At 41.9% G+C, this 13,400-nt stretch overlaps 1 protein-coding gene across 2 annotated transcripts in view; it reads right to left on the bottom strand.

Moving 5' to 3' along the window:
• The window catches only part of LOC107754867 (neuronal-specific septin-3-like), an 83,623-nt gene that overhangs the window by 55,803 nt on the left and 14,420 nt on the right, over nt 1–13,400 (bottom strand). The window contains exon 1 of one of the 2 annotated variants that reach the window (XM_016571480.1): nt 1,858–2,217. The exons of the other annotated variant lie outside the window; for it this stretch is intronic. Coding sequence (XP_016426966.1) covers nt 1,858–1,879 — 22 coding nt within the window. The 5' untranslated portion in view covers nt 1,880–2,217. Of the gene's footprint in view, nt 1–1,857; nt 2,218–13,400 lie in introns of those variants that run through there. 2 annotated transcript variants of the gene reach the window in all.

The raw sequence follows: 13,400 nt of genomic DNA, 5'->3' as shown, positions 1-13,400 counted from the left end.
ATATATATATATATATATATATATATATATATTCATGCTCAGTGTTATTTTAAATAGGACAAGGACAAGCAAGACTTAGATAAGTAAAAAACTGTATTTCTAAATCAGTAAATCTGCAAATATTGTCTTAAATAAAGTCTGATGATGCAAGTTGTATAATTTGTGGCCCTTCGCATTTTATGTAGTTTAAATGCGGCCCACTTGGCCTCTGAACTTGAGTACCCCTGTTTTAAAGACTATAGAAGTATTAATGAAATTACATATAAAGACATACTTAAGTCCTATTTAATTGGTTAAAAAATACACTAAAGTTCAGATAATTGCATTTAATATAATTTTTAACTCTCAAAATAGCCCTCTCTGATTCCACAATAGAATCCAGAGTGTTATCTAGACTACAAGTAGCCTACCACATGATCAGTGTTTCTCTCTGTGGGCTTGTTATCTTAACTATGCTAACGTGTTGACATGTAACATAATCTTGAGTCTGAGCTCTGAGAGGAGACACGAGGGCCAAAAAGTTCTAGGATTCTCTGCCATATCACTTTCAAAACAATCCTGTGTGTTAATTACCATGGCAACATGTGCAAACCAATGGATACGCAGAACCAGGAAGTAGCTCTGCCCACAACTTCCTCGATGAAGCTTAATTTACAGTTCGGAAATCTGTTCCCAGCCCTGATAACAGACACACACACTTCAACACAACACAATCAGCTTTACACAAATACAAAAAGCTTTCAACACAAAGACGAATTCCCAAATTACACTTTCACAGACTCCATCTCATCCTTTTAAGTTGTATTTGAATCTACAGTACGTATAATATTCTGATGCAGAAAAGCTCTAATGCCCTTCTGTGGTCACCTGTTAAACTGCATAGCAACTCAAATTCAATCCAGTTCTACAATATCAGTTCATGATGTGACATGTAAAACACATGATGACATTCTGATCAACAATACGAAGACGGAGCGATATGGTGTGCTAAACTAATGGATGAATAAATTAAACACAATATATTATATCAGGGTGTCTGTAGGGCATGTGGCATTGCCAACCAGAACAGCTGATGTTACAGAAGCTCCAAAGATTTGAGGCATGCCACACAGCAAACCCCTCCCTGCACAGCTGCTCCGCGGTGTGATACAGACACAATACTTATGGGAGATTCTGCTGAGTAAGGTAAACCTTCTCACTGTCACTCACACACACATACTCCATTAACTTAGTGAAATTCACAGGGAGTTGTCTACATGCAACAAGTATATTTCTTGTTTCCCTTCAAAGGGAACACTGACCTCAATAAGTTCACCTGTAAAATGTGTTTATAAACTACATATAATTGAAAAGAGAAAAAATACTTGAAATGCAGATTGAGAGAATTTGAAATGATTTACAAAGCAGAAACTAAAAAGAGGTTCCACTTCCTTATTGATAAAATCACACCCTTGGTCATGTGTCTTCCTAAAAAATGAAAAGCACGATCCACATAGACGAAACAATTAATGATTTTTGCACTTTGCATCTTAGAAAACTGATTTCCTTTTTGTAAGAAAAACAGTTAAGAATAGGTAGACACAAGTGACAGAATATAGTTTATTCAGACCAACTACTGTACTGTAACGACTTCAACAAACTGCTTTGATCCAAACTTCACAGACAACCAAACACAGAAACTGAGAGTACTGAGTGTCACACAAACTGTGCCTCACCTGACCAACCTGCAAAAAGCAGGAATTACATGGTACTTTCCCTAAAGAAAAAATTATGTAATGAACAAGTTTTAAATCCATTTATGAGGGTTCTCATTCTCAGCTGTCTTTTAAACTGAAAGAGAGAGAAAGATTTACTTACCAGCGATTCTGTCTCGCTCCATAGCTGGATTATGGCTCCTAACAGCCACATGTGGTTTCTAGCGTTTCTCCTCCTCTCCCTTTATTTGCAGACTTCCCCTTTTGCTTTTTCCGAGTTTAGTCTCTCTCCCTCTCTCTCTGTTCTCTCACTTTGTTCTTTTTGTTTTTCCCTTTCTTTCTTTCTTTCTTTCTTTCTCTTCTCTCTTTTTCTTCCTCGATTTTGATTTTAAATTGTTTAGAGTGTTTCATTGACAAGTGTATCCAATGGATCTTCGGTGACATGTGCTGATCATATGCCTTTATTCGATCTTCTTTCGTTTTTCTTTTGACCTCTTTTGACACTGAAGCTCTGTTGTGTCTCCAAGATGTAGATAAGCCATGTGACTATCTGTAAACAGCCCCATGCCCTCACTTTGAATTAAAATGAGAGAAAACTTAAATCACTGTGTTTGATACAGCTGAATTTGAATTGCAATATTTCCTAAGTCCAGTAGATAGTGCTATACATTACAAGAATGAAAGTTACAATGTAAAATGAACTGTGTCCATATAGATTCTAGATGGCATGTATGAAATTATACTCACCCTCAGGACATCCAAGATGTAAATTTTCAGCTAATTAAATTTTTTAGGTGAACTATTTATTTAAAGCAGTGGCAGTCAGCACATAGTCTTCATGTCATAGTTCTTCATGTCAAAAGAAAATCATGATGATATATGACCTCTGACATAAACTTTACACATCTAAGGTCAAAGGTAGCATAGGACTTTGATTAGTGTATGTGAAAGACATCGGGATGACCTCCTCTCCATTTCCAAGAATAAAAAATGCCTTGGAGCACTCTACCACACTGATTATTATTCCTTCTGGGTCACTGATGACGCAGACAAAATAAGCCTATAATAATCAGGTTCTAGAAATAATTGGCTTTTTCAAAAAATATTGTATTTCTTTTGCTCAAACATGTTGTTTATGCAAATCATCTTACAGGGTATAAGACATGCCGCCAGTCTAAATATCAGTGATTCACTACTATTGAAGACACAATTAAAAATCATTCTTTTAAATAATACATAACATAAAACTAAGGTTTCAAAGTTGATTTAAACCAATCTAATCATATGTAAATCGTGAATCAATGAGGAAAAAAGCAGAGTGTGCCACTCAGGGGCGGCGTGTCCGTATGGCATAGTATGGCAGTCGCCATACCCTAGCCCAGTCTGGTGTGCCGTGGAAAATTATCCAAACTTCATATTTCTATTATATTTCGTTATCATTATTTTAAATTAGTATTATTGGTCTTCCCTATGTCTGTTTGAGGGTTTTACAAATATTTAACCCATGAAAAGCATTCAAAAGAGCTTGTCAGTAAAACATTGTAAAGCCACTGGAACCTCAAACTGTCAGTGAAACCTCACAACTTCACCCCGCCTCCATTCAGATTGACACGCCGCGCACAGTCTGGAAGACAGATCTCCGTTTGTTAGTGATGCAAGAGAAAATAACTGTTTGAATAAGTACATTGTTTTCTTTACTCAAACACTTTGACTGTAAAGGCTAATGTTTTTTGTGTGTTTGAAGAGCGGAGAAGAGTCTAAGCATTTGCCGTTTAGTTGTAGCCAATATACTTTTGCACGTTTTAAATATCCTGTGCATATAGCTCTTCATCTGTCACATCCTTGGACTTTTGTGTTGTGTTTTCATTCCCCATGTGCTCCGTGACCTAGTTTTCCTCAGTTGCCCTGATTAGTTCATTCTGTTCACCTGTCCTTGTTAATCGTCTCATTTGCTCATTTGTTTGCCTGTATTTATAAGCCTTCAGTTTCTGTCTACTCGTGGTCCGGTATTGTGAATGTTGCTCCTACGTGTGTCTCCTGCCTGTCTCCTGTGATTTACCTTTCTGTGGATTTATTAAAGACTTTATGAGTTTATCTTCATCTTCGTGTGTGTTTTTAGACCACGTTACGTAACAGAATACCGGACCTATACAGTTTTTTTGCTGCATTTTTGTTTCCCCCCCCACTTCCCTGTCACCATGGACAATCCTGCCGTTGCCCTGATATGCCTGGAGCAGAGGGACCTCTCCCTGGAGTCTCACACCAGGGATTTTTTGGAGTTGGCATGCCAAACACACTATCCAGACCGCTCGCTTTGCGTGTTTTACATCTCAAGCCTCAGCGAGCGGTCTAAGGCACGCCTCCCTGGGAGCAGTCCTCGGTACAACTTCGCCGCATGTGTGGAGTGGGTGCTGGAGAATAATGGTCTTTATTTCTCTGTCTGCCCCGTTAAAGAGGATATCTCCAGCCCCACTCCAGAAGCAGTGACCAGCCAGCCGTCATCCCGCTGCACGGAGCAATCGCCTGAGCCCACCGCAGATGGAGAGCCTGAGCCTGCCGCGACACGTGAGCCAGCGCGCATACCCACGACTGAGCCGATCATCGCCCCGGAGCCCGAGCTTGACGGCGTGACTGTCCAGGTGTGTGAGCCGGCATCGCCACGTTTAGCTGTGGGAGTCCTTGTGGAGATCGAGGGCTTGGAGGGAAGCCCCGCCCACACTCCCGCCACTGAGGGTGAGCTGAAGTTGGCCTCTGGACAATATTATGAGGAATTAATGGACTGTTTTAATGAAGAAGACTTCATAGACTGGTTTGGGGAGGTAATACCCAGTGTTCCTGAGTCTCCTATGTCTCCTGTGTCTCCGTTGGTTCCGTCCAGCCCTGAATCTCCTGTGTCTCCGCTGGTTCTGCCAAGCTCCTGTTCTCCTGTGTTCCCTTCCAGCCTCCCTCTCCCGCCTCTTATACCAGTCAGTTCCTCAGCCCTATCTCCGCTGGTGCCTGTCAGTCCCTCAGCTCACCCTCAGTCAGCGTCATCTGGGAGCTCTGATCCGCCTCAGGACTTCCAGTCTCCAGCTCTGCCTAGGCGTAATGATCCCCTGTCTTCGCCTTCAGTCTCCGAGTCCTGGACTCCACCTCGGTCCTTCAACCCATCGGCTCCGCCGTGTTTTTAGAGCATGTTACGTAACATCATCGGTTATATCGTGAGATTTTGGCCAAGTGTTATTAAACAAGAAAAACTAAGCGCCCATGTAGCTACAATAAACATTTTAACCTGTAAGTTTATGAAAGCAGTTCATAAAGTTCATAAAGTTACAGTAGCAACCAAGACATTCCCTATCTCTCAGTCACTCAACTTTGTGTCAATGTAGTGACATTAGGGAACCCTTTACTAAACGCCACAGCCAGCTGAACCATGTTATGAGGTTTGGTAGTGCAGATGCAGGCAAGCTGTTGCATGCCTAATAACAAGTGCACTCAGGCCACGTTGTACCCTTCCCAATGCCCCAATTAAGTTGCCGTAGCCCACTATATTGTGAGGGGAGGGTAAGGATCATACTTACAATGGGAATAGATCACTTCAGCTGATTCTTGACCTTTTTCTCTTAACAATAAAAACTTACAGCTGTGCAGACCCAAAGTTTGCGCTGGAGAAGTATTCTTTTCCCTGTGTTGGAGAGAAGAAAACTGTGGAAACCACATCCTGCTTGAAGGTTAACATGCAGAAAACACTTCACATGTACTTACCAACCAGGAAGTACCACATATAGAAAGAGGTCTCTGTGGTAGTACCTGCCTGAGAATGGAGGACTGCTAAAGCCATATAGAATGGTAGCTAAAAATTGGAAAATACATCATTACCACTAGAGAAATGTGGAGCACTTAACCCAAAAATAAGGGTTTACCTGAAAGGGGGCATATCACAGGTTATGCCCGTCTTCTTGCAGTAGTGAACTGCAGTAGTGAAATAGTGAATTCCTCTGCTGAATTAAACTACTGATGAGTGCTGGAGCGCAAGAGAGTATCTAGGGTTACGGGACACTAGAAACTCACCTGGATAATAAGAGCACAGTTATCACCTCAGAGAGGGGAAAGGCACAGTTTGCAAGGTATACACCCAGCCAGTTGCCCAAAGTTTTACCTGTTCATGCCTACCAACACTCAGGACAAAACTAGTTCAACCCAGAGATTATAGAATCTCACAAAAGTGTTGGGTGTAGCCCAGTCCGCCACTCTCCACATGTCTGTTAGAGAGGTGCTGTTCGTTAGTGAACAGGAGAAAACAACACCCCTAGTATACACTTTCAAGGTGGAGGGTATAACCGCCTCTTCAACCTTTCCTGCAGGAAAAAATGCCACTTGAAAGTAGGCAGCTGCCTCACAGAGGGGGCTCTGGCTTGAGTGATAGTGTCTATTACCACTGGTGATAGCCCATTGAGGTCTTTCACATGCCACCCAGGAGTCAGACGTGGAGGTTCCAGGGGTCTGGACATGGATGCCAAATCATGCCCTGCCTCTGAGAAAGAATGTCTTTCCTGCTTTTCTTCTGGAGGATTCACTAAGGAGGGGCTGTCACGAGGAATGAGAGTTACTTGCATACTTGCACTGGCCCAGGTGCCAGTTATGTGCCAGAGCATCTATGCCGAGTGGAGCCTCGGTCAAGGAATACCACAAGGGAGGATTTCTCGTAAGCAAACTAACTACCTGCACCTTGCCGAATCAACCCCAAATCAGTTGGACCACTTGGGGATGGAGTCGCGCAAACTGAATCACTTGTCACAAAAGCACATTGGCTGTGCGATTGAGGTCACCTGGAATATGAGTGGCACACAGTGACTTCAGTCGCTGCTGACTCCAAAGGAGGAGATGGTGGGCGATTTGTGACCTGTGACAAGAACGGGTACTGCCCTAGTGATTTATGTACGCCACCGTTTCTGTGTTGTCTGTCCAAACCAACACATGCTTGTCCTGAATCAATGATCGAAACCTCTGCAGGGCCAGCAGTCCAGCCAGCAACTCTAGGCTGTTGATATGCCAATGCAAACAGGGCCCTGTCCAGGGTCCGAGGGCTGCATGCCTGTTGCATACAATGACCCAGACTATACTGTACACATCTGTTGTGACAACAACATGCCTCAACACTTATTCTAAGGGAACTCGCGCCCGTAGAAACACAAGGTCTGTCCAACACCTAACAGTCTAGCGACAGATCAGTGTGATAACTACGCATGCTGAAGCAGTCTCATATGCATCAACCCAAGTGGGGTAACTGGATAAAGGTCACCATATGATCCCCCAGCCCATGACCCTCTGAAATTGCTTCAGTTGAACCACGATTCTTCTCAGTAATCGGCCACTCTTATGATTGGCTAACATCATTGCATAAGAAACACTATCAACGCCCCCTCGCTATTGTATGTCTTGAGTGTTTTGACAACATAATCAAAATAAAACGGTCATTTCCAGACAAAGCAATATGAAATCATTAATTTACTGTTGATGCAGCTGCAGTCAGATCTACATTTACATTTACATTTATTCATTTAGCAGACGCTTTTATCCAAAGTGACAATTGGGGAATACATCAAGCGATTCATCTTAAAGAGGCAAATAGACACAGGAAGTGCTCATAATACCACGTTTCAGGCATTGTTCAAATAAGTATAAGCTAGACTGGGGATTAAGTAAAGAGAAGCAAAGTTGTTTTTTTTTTTTTTTAGGATGAAGTCAGATGGTGACAAAAGAGATGAGTTTTCAGTTGTTGCTTGAAAATTGTCAGTGAAGTGGAATCCCAGTGATGCCCAGCGATGAGGGTGGACAGGAAGATCTGATGATTCACAGTGTCAAAAGCGACAGATAGATCCAGCAGAATAAGAACTGATGATTTGGAATCAGCTTTTGCAATCTGCAAGGCTTCAGTGACCGACAGTAGCGCAGTCTCAGTTGAATGGCCACTCCTGAAACCTAACTGGTTAGCATCCAGTTGGTTATTCTGTGAAAGAAATAATGATACCTGATTGAAGACAACTTGTTCGAGTGTTTTTGCTATGAATGGAAGGAGAGAGACAGGTCTGTAGCTATCTATAAGCAAAGTGTTTAATGTAGGTTTTTTGAGCAGTGGGGTTACCCAAGCCTGCTTGAATGCAGTGGGGAAAGTGCCTGTGAGGAGAGATATATTGATGATGTGTGTGAGTGCTGGTAAGAGTGTAGGAGAGATTGCTTGGAGAAGGTGTGGATTGGGTCTAGTGGGCATGTTGTAGGATGGCTGGAGAGGAGAAATTTTGATACTTCTGCCTCAGTGAGGAGACAGAAGGAGAAGAGGGTAGTTTTAACAGTGGATGTGGTTGGTTTGAGATCCTGTGTGTGTGGAGCTGAGAACTGACTACTGATTTTTCTAGTTTTGTCTATGAAGAATGTGGCGAAATCATTAGCTGTTAAAGAGGTGGTGGAGGGGGACAGAGGAAAGAATTGAATGTTTTGAAGAGATTACGTGTGTCTGGAGCAATGTTGATCTTGTTGTGGATTGATCTAGTACAGGTTGTGGTTGATCTAGTACCGCTTCATCTTTCAACAAAGTTTTCTTTCTGAACTCTTCATGACACTGTGCCTTGTTTTCAAAACAAAGTGCTTCAAAGTCCGAACAATCCTCTGACACAATCCGATATACAATTAAAAATAAACTATCCATTTGTTTCTTACACTGGAATCCTTCTGATATCTGTACAAAGACATGAATGAGCTGTTTAAACCAAACGTGTCAAAGCGAACATTCTTTCACTCCATGTGTCCTGACAACAGACTCGAGCACGTTGACTGTGTCAGAAAGCGAATGCGCATCTGTATACTGTATACAGTGTAGACAAGATAGCGACAGTGATTGTAATTCAGCGTGATCAAGTGTCAAGTCATTTGCGGCTGGACGCCAGTGGGCAGGGCCTATGTTAATATGTTGCTCTGGAGGCATTGTTTATGCAAATGACTGTGCCCAGCTGATGTCACCTTGTCCCATAGGATCTAAAACGAAACGTTTTCTGGGGGTTATTACATAAATGCTTTTTTATTGATGGTGAGGACATTTTAAGTTATGAAACGTGCAGGATGTATTAACCATACAAAGACCTCTTCTGTATCAAAAGGTCAAGGGAAATTTGGTTTCTTATGTCATGAGCCCTGTAAGGCCAGGACACATCAAGCCAATGTTTGGCCATCAGTCAATGTCGGGCTGTCGGGGAGCATCTGTCAAGCTTTTTTTTTTTTTTGTCGGCGGCAGTTTGCCTGATTTGGGCCGTCGGAGAGAGGTCCAGATTCATCACCACTAGTTCTTTGAAGTCGGCTTGGAAACCTTTAGAGGATTTCTGATCTTTCAGGTGCTGAAGATCCCATGGGAGCTCTCCACATTTAAATGTGCAAGAGGAGAAGAGACTTGGTGTAGAATTCAACAGTGTATACAAGGTGAATTGAGAGAGAAATTTGTACATTGACTTCTCAACTCCAAAGAACAGATCTGAATGAGTGGAGCAAGATGGCTCCTTTTATGTCTAATGAAGTGGCATGCAATTCATTTGATAATTCTCACTAGCCTTTTCTTAAACAGATAGTTTACACAAAAATGAAAATTATGTCATTAATTACTCACCCTCATGTTGTTCCAAACCCGCAAGACCTTTGTTCATCTTCAGATCACACATTAAGATATTTTTGATGAAATCCGAGAGCTTTCTGGCCCTGCATATACAGCAATGCAACTGAAATGTTCCTAGGCCCAGAAATGTAGTAAGGACATTGTTAATATAGACCATGTGACATCAGTGGTTCAACCAAGCATCTCAACCCACTCAGAGGCAGTTTCGAGTTGTGGCATAAGGGACACAATGTCTCCATTCCCTCCATCAGTGAATGAGAGTTACCATACGTAACTGAAGCGTTCCCTTTCAGTCGGTCACTTCAATGTTGTGTCAAAGTCTGACACTAGGGGTCCCTATACTAAATGCCTCAGCTGCTGAAATGCGTTACAAGTCCATGAGGGATGCAGATGGTGACAATCCCAGAGTGTCACAGCCAAATGCACCTCTCCTCTTCGTAACTTTCCAATGCCCAAGACTTATGACCTCACTCTCCAACATACAAGAGAGCCGCCATATAAGACAGAGGTCATCTCAGCCAGAGCCTTTTCTCATTCTGAGAAGTAAGAATAAATAACAGTTGAAAAGTCCTGGTTGTTAACATTGAGAAAGCATCTGTTTCCCCGAGTGACACTACGGAGACCATATCTTACCCAAAGGGGAGGTGACATGTGGAGAAACAACCTATGGACTTATGAAAAGGAAGTACTACATAGGGAAGGTGTCTGTGATGGGCCCCGCATAAGGGGAGAGCTAACAAACACAGAAACAAGTGAAAGCCACGAACTAGTGAGTTCACGAACTAGTGTTCAAAACTGTGGTTGAAACTGGTTCCATTTGCAGATTGTAGAAGCTGGCAAATGTATTAAGTGTAGCCCAACCTGCAGTTCTATAAATGTCAGACCTGATAGGCCATAAGACTTGCATCCACCATCTAGTGGAAGATTCTTAGTTTGGAGACAACATTCCTCTTCTGCTGAGTCCCAAAGCAAAGAGCTGTTCAGCACTGATCCGATGCCACATCTCACATCTCCGATGCCACATCTCACATGATCCGATGCCACGTCCTTCCCTTGAGAAGAACACCAATTCACAAAAATGCACCATATCAGGTCAGATTGTGCCCTTCCCCTGGGAGAGAAGGTCCTCTCTCAGGGGAATTCATTAACCATCATTAATTCATTAACCCCTTAAGCTCTGGGGCGGTTTTTTGTATTTTCTCCTAAATTTGACATACCCAAATTCAAATGTTTACCCTACATACATACAATAGAGGAGATGAAAAAAATTTGGTGTCATTGTATAGAAAACCCTCTGAACTACAAAATATGATTGTAACGCTTCATAAATAAAATTATGTAGGTTTTAAATATTACAATAAACACTAAAAAAAACAGGCGCTTTTTGATTTTTTTTTTTCCATATTTTTTTTTTGAAAGTCTGTTATTCAGGTTCTATTTGCTCCAGCTCTCTGCAACTTATATTGTTTGCAATGTTGTATATTCCACTAGGTGCCAAGATGTACCAGAAAAAAATAATCTTTCAAATAACAGCTTCTAAACAGGAGTTATTGAATTATAAACGAAGGGAGTAAAATTTGTGTCTAAAAGTGTCCTTGTGAGTTTCCTTTGCAAAAACAGGTTTTATAAAGCACATTACCCCCAGAATCCTATTTTACTATGTGCCATAGCGCTTTTCTTGATTATTGACTGAATTATGTTTAATTTTTATGTTTGTCTAAGTAGTAATATACAAAATGGCATAAGCGAATTATACCAAATATCAAATTTTGTGTTTTATACAATCAGTTTTTTTCTTTCAGGAGACACAAGACTCAATAAATTGTAAAATCCATGTGGTTTATTACAATCTAAAACAGAATTTGTGAGTTTCCTTTGCAAAAACAGGTTTTATAAAGCACATTACCCCCAGAATCCTATTTTACTATGTGCCATAGCGCTTTTCTTGATTATTGACTGAATTATGTTTAATTTTTATGTTTGTCTAAGTAGTAATATACAAAATGGCATAAGCGAATTATTCCAAATATCAAATTTTGTGTTTTATACAATCAGTTTTTTTCTTTCTTTCAGGAGACACAAGACTCAATAAATTGTAAAATCCATGTGGTTTATTACAATCTAAAACAGAATCCACATCCTCCAGCTTTGTATCATTCCATTTATGTGCATAATTTTAGTCCCCTGTCCCCTGCATCACCTCTGCATCAGCATCCTGCCTGCATCACCTGCCTGCCTCCTGGAGATGAGACGCGAGCTGTGCCGCTAGCTCAGGGGTCGGCAACCTTTTCGGCATGACGTGCCATTTTTTATTTTTCTGGTTAACATGTCTACGTCACGATGTGGGAAGATTTGCATAACGCCGCCCAAAAGTTCACACAAAGAAAGAAGGTGTAACTTTGTTTCTCGCTGTAGTATTGTTGCTGCTGCCGCCGCCATGTTGTGGAGACGCTGTGTGTTTCATTATGAAAGGGAAACTACTTTGTTTGGCCTTCCAAAAGAGGACACGACTAGAAACCAGTGGTTAAGTTGTATTTACAACACGGTTTCGAAACAGTTCAACCCAAATATTCAGATGTGTGCAGCGCATTTTATGGAGGACGAGGACTGTTTCCTGGGAGAGTAGCCTACAATGCCGGTGTCTGTTTCTATAAAGTGGGGCAATTTCAACTTTGCAAGGACAATCTGGTGCTTCTGACTCAGTACGTTTTCATATTTAAAGAATTTGCCACTGATGATTCAAACGCGAGTTTTGAGCAGTGTAGAGTAGCACTTGTTGTTTGTCGTTTCTCCGATCACAAATGCAGACATGGTTTTATGTTTATGCAGCGCGATACGTAAAGCAACGCGTAAAAAGACAGCATAAGTCATTATAATCAGTAATTATGTCCCCACTGGATGCAACAAATGCCTCGTTTATAATGGGTTTTACTGGTTTTGACTCGTCGCGCCGGGACACGGCATAGGCGGAGTTTAGGGGGGGCTGGCGAGAGCCAATCATGATTTTGTCTGAGCTATGAATAAAATATAAAAATATCAGCAACGTCATATGACCCCTTTAAATGATTTGCAGCTTCATCTTACATCGCTCTCTTTCACCGTTAAATTGACGATTCACGCTCTGCATCTGTGAACAGTAAACCCCGCCTACTTTGATTTGATTGGCCATCTCAGTCATTTTGACATTGACGAGCACTGTTAGCGCGCATCCGTAGACTAGTGCAAGTTAATTCTCACACTTTAATAGTATTTATAGCTGCTAGCAGGCTGTGTGACTATGAGAAGTTATTACCTCAAAATGTACATCAGTATGTAGTTTTCCTTATTGCTCGCGTGCCAGCGATTATCCCTCTGCGTGATTATCACTCGTGTTGGCACGAGTGCTGTAGGATGCCGACACCTGCGCTAGCTACTGCTGCCGCGGGCCCGAAATAGCTGTTTATAAACACAGCACTGTAATAATATCCATGTATATTTGCTGAAACGCATCCTGTACGGTACTTTACTGTGAATACATAGTTTATCAGATTGTTCGCTGTGCTTTTACGTTTCAAAATAATGATTCTATCAAAAACGGAGCAAAAGCGCTCAAAAAAGCGCTCAAAATATGCTCTCACCAGACGCGCGTCCTTTCCTCTCCACGGCGCAGCTGAACGTTCTTCATCATCTTTAGCTTACTACTTTAGCTTAGTTTTACTTTCAAATATCGATTTTATCCATGCCGCCGATGCGTTAGCCTTTCAGCGTGCCATTATCGCCTTCAAAACGGTCCAAAAAACTACAAATCCAGAGCGCAAAACAGCTCCAGCACTGACCCGGATCCTCTCTCTCTCCCTCCTGTCTATTGACCCAGAGGTGTCAAATTTCACGGCTCTGAGTGGCCGGCGCGCTTGAGCGGCGTGTAATATGACCTATTGCCAGAGGTAGGACCAAGTCATTGCTTTGCAAGTCACAAGTAAGTCTCGAGTCTTTGCATTCAAGTCTCGAGTCAAGTACCGAGTCAAGACAGACAAGTCCCAAGTCAAGTCCCAAGTCAAGACAGGCAAGTCCAAGTTGAGTTGCAAGTC

This window comes from Sinocyclocheilus rhinocerous, unplaced genomic scaffold, assembly GCF_001515625.1.
Source record: "Sinocyclocheilus rhinocerous isolate Xijiao unplaced genomic scaffold, SAMN03320098_v1.1 scaffold4035, whole genome shotgun sequence".
Lineage (NCBI taxonomy): Eukaryota > Metazoa > Chordata > Actinopteri > Cypriniformes > Cyprinidae > Sinocyclocheilus > Sinocyclocheilus rhinocerous.
Note: the sequence above shows the minus strand (reverse complement) of the source record. Positions and strands in the feature narration are given on the sequence as shown.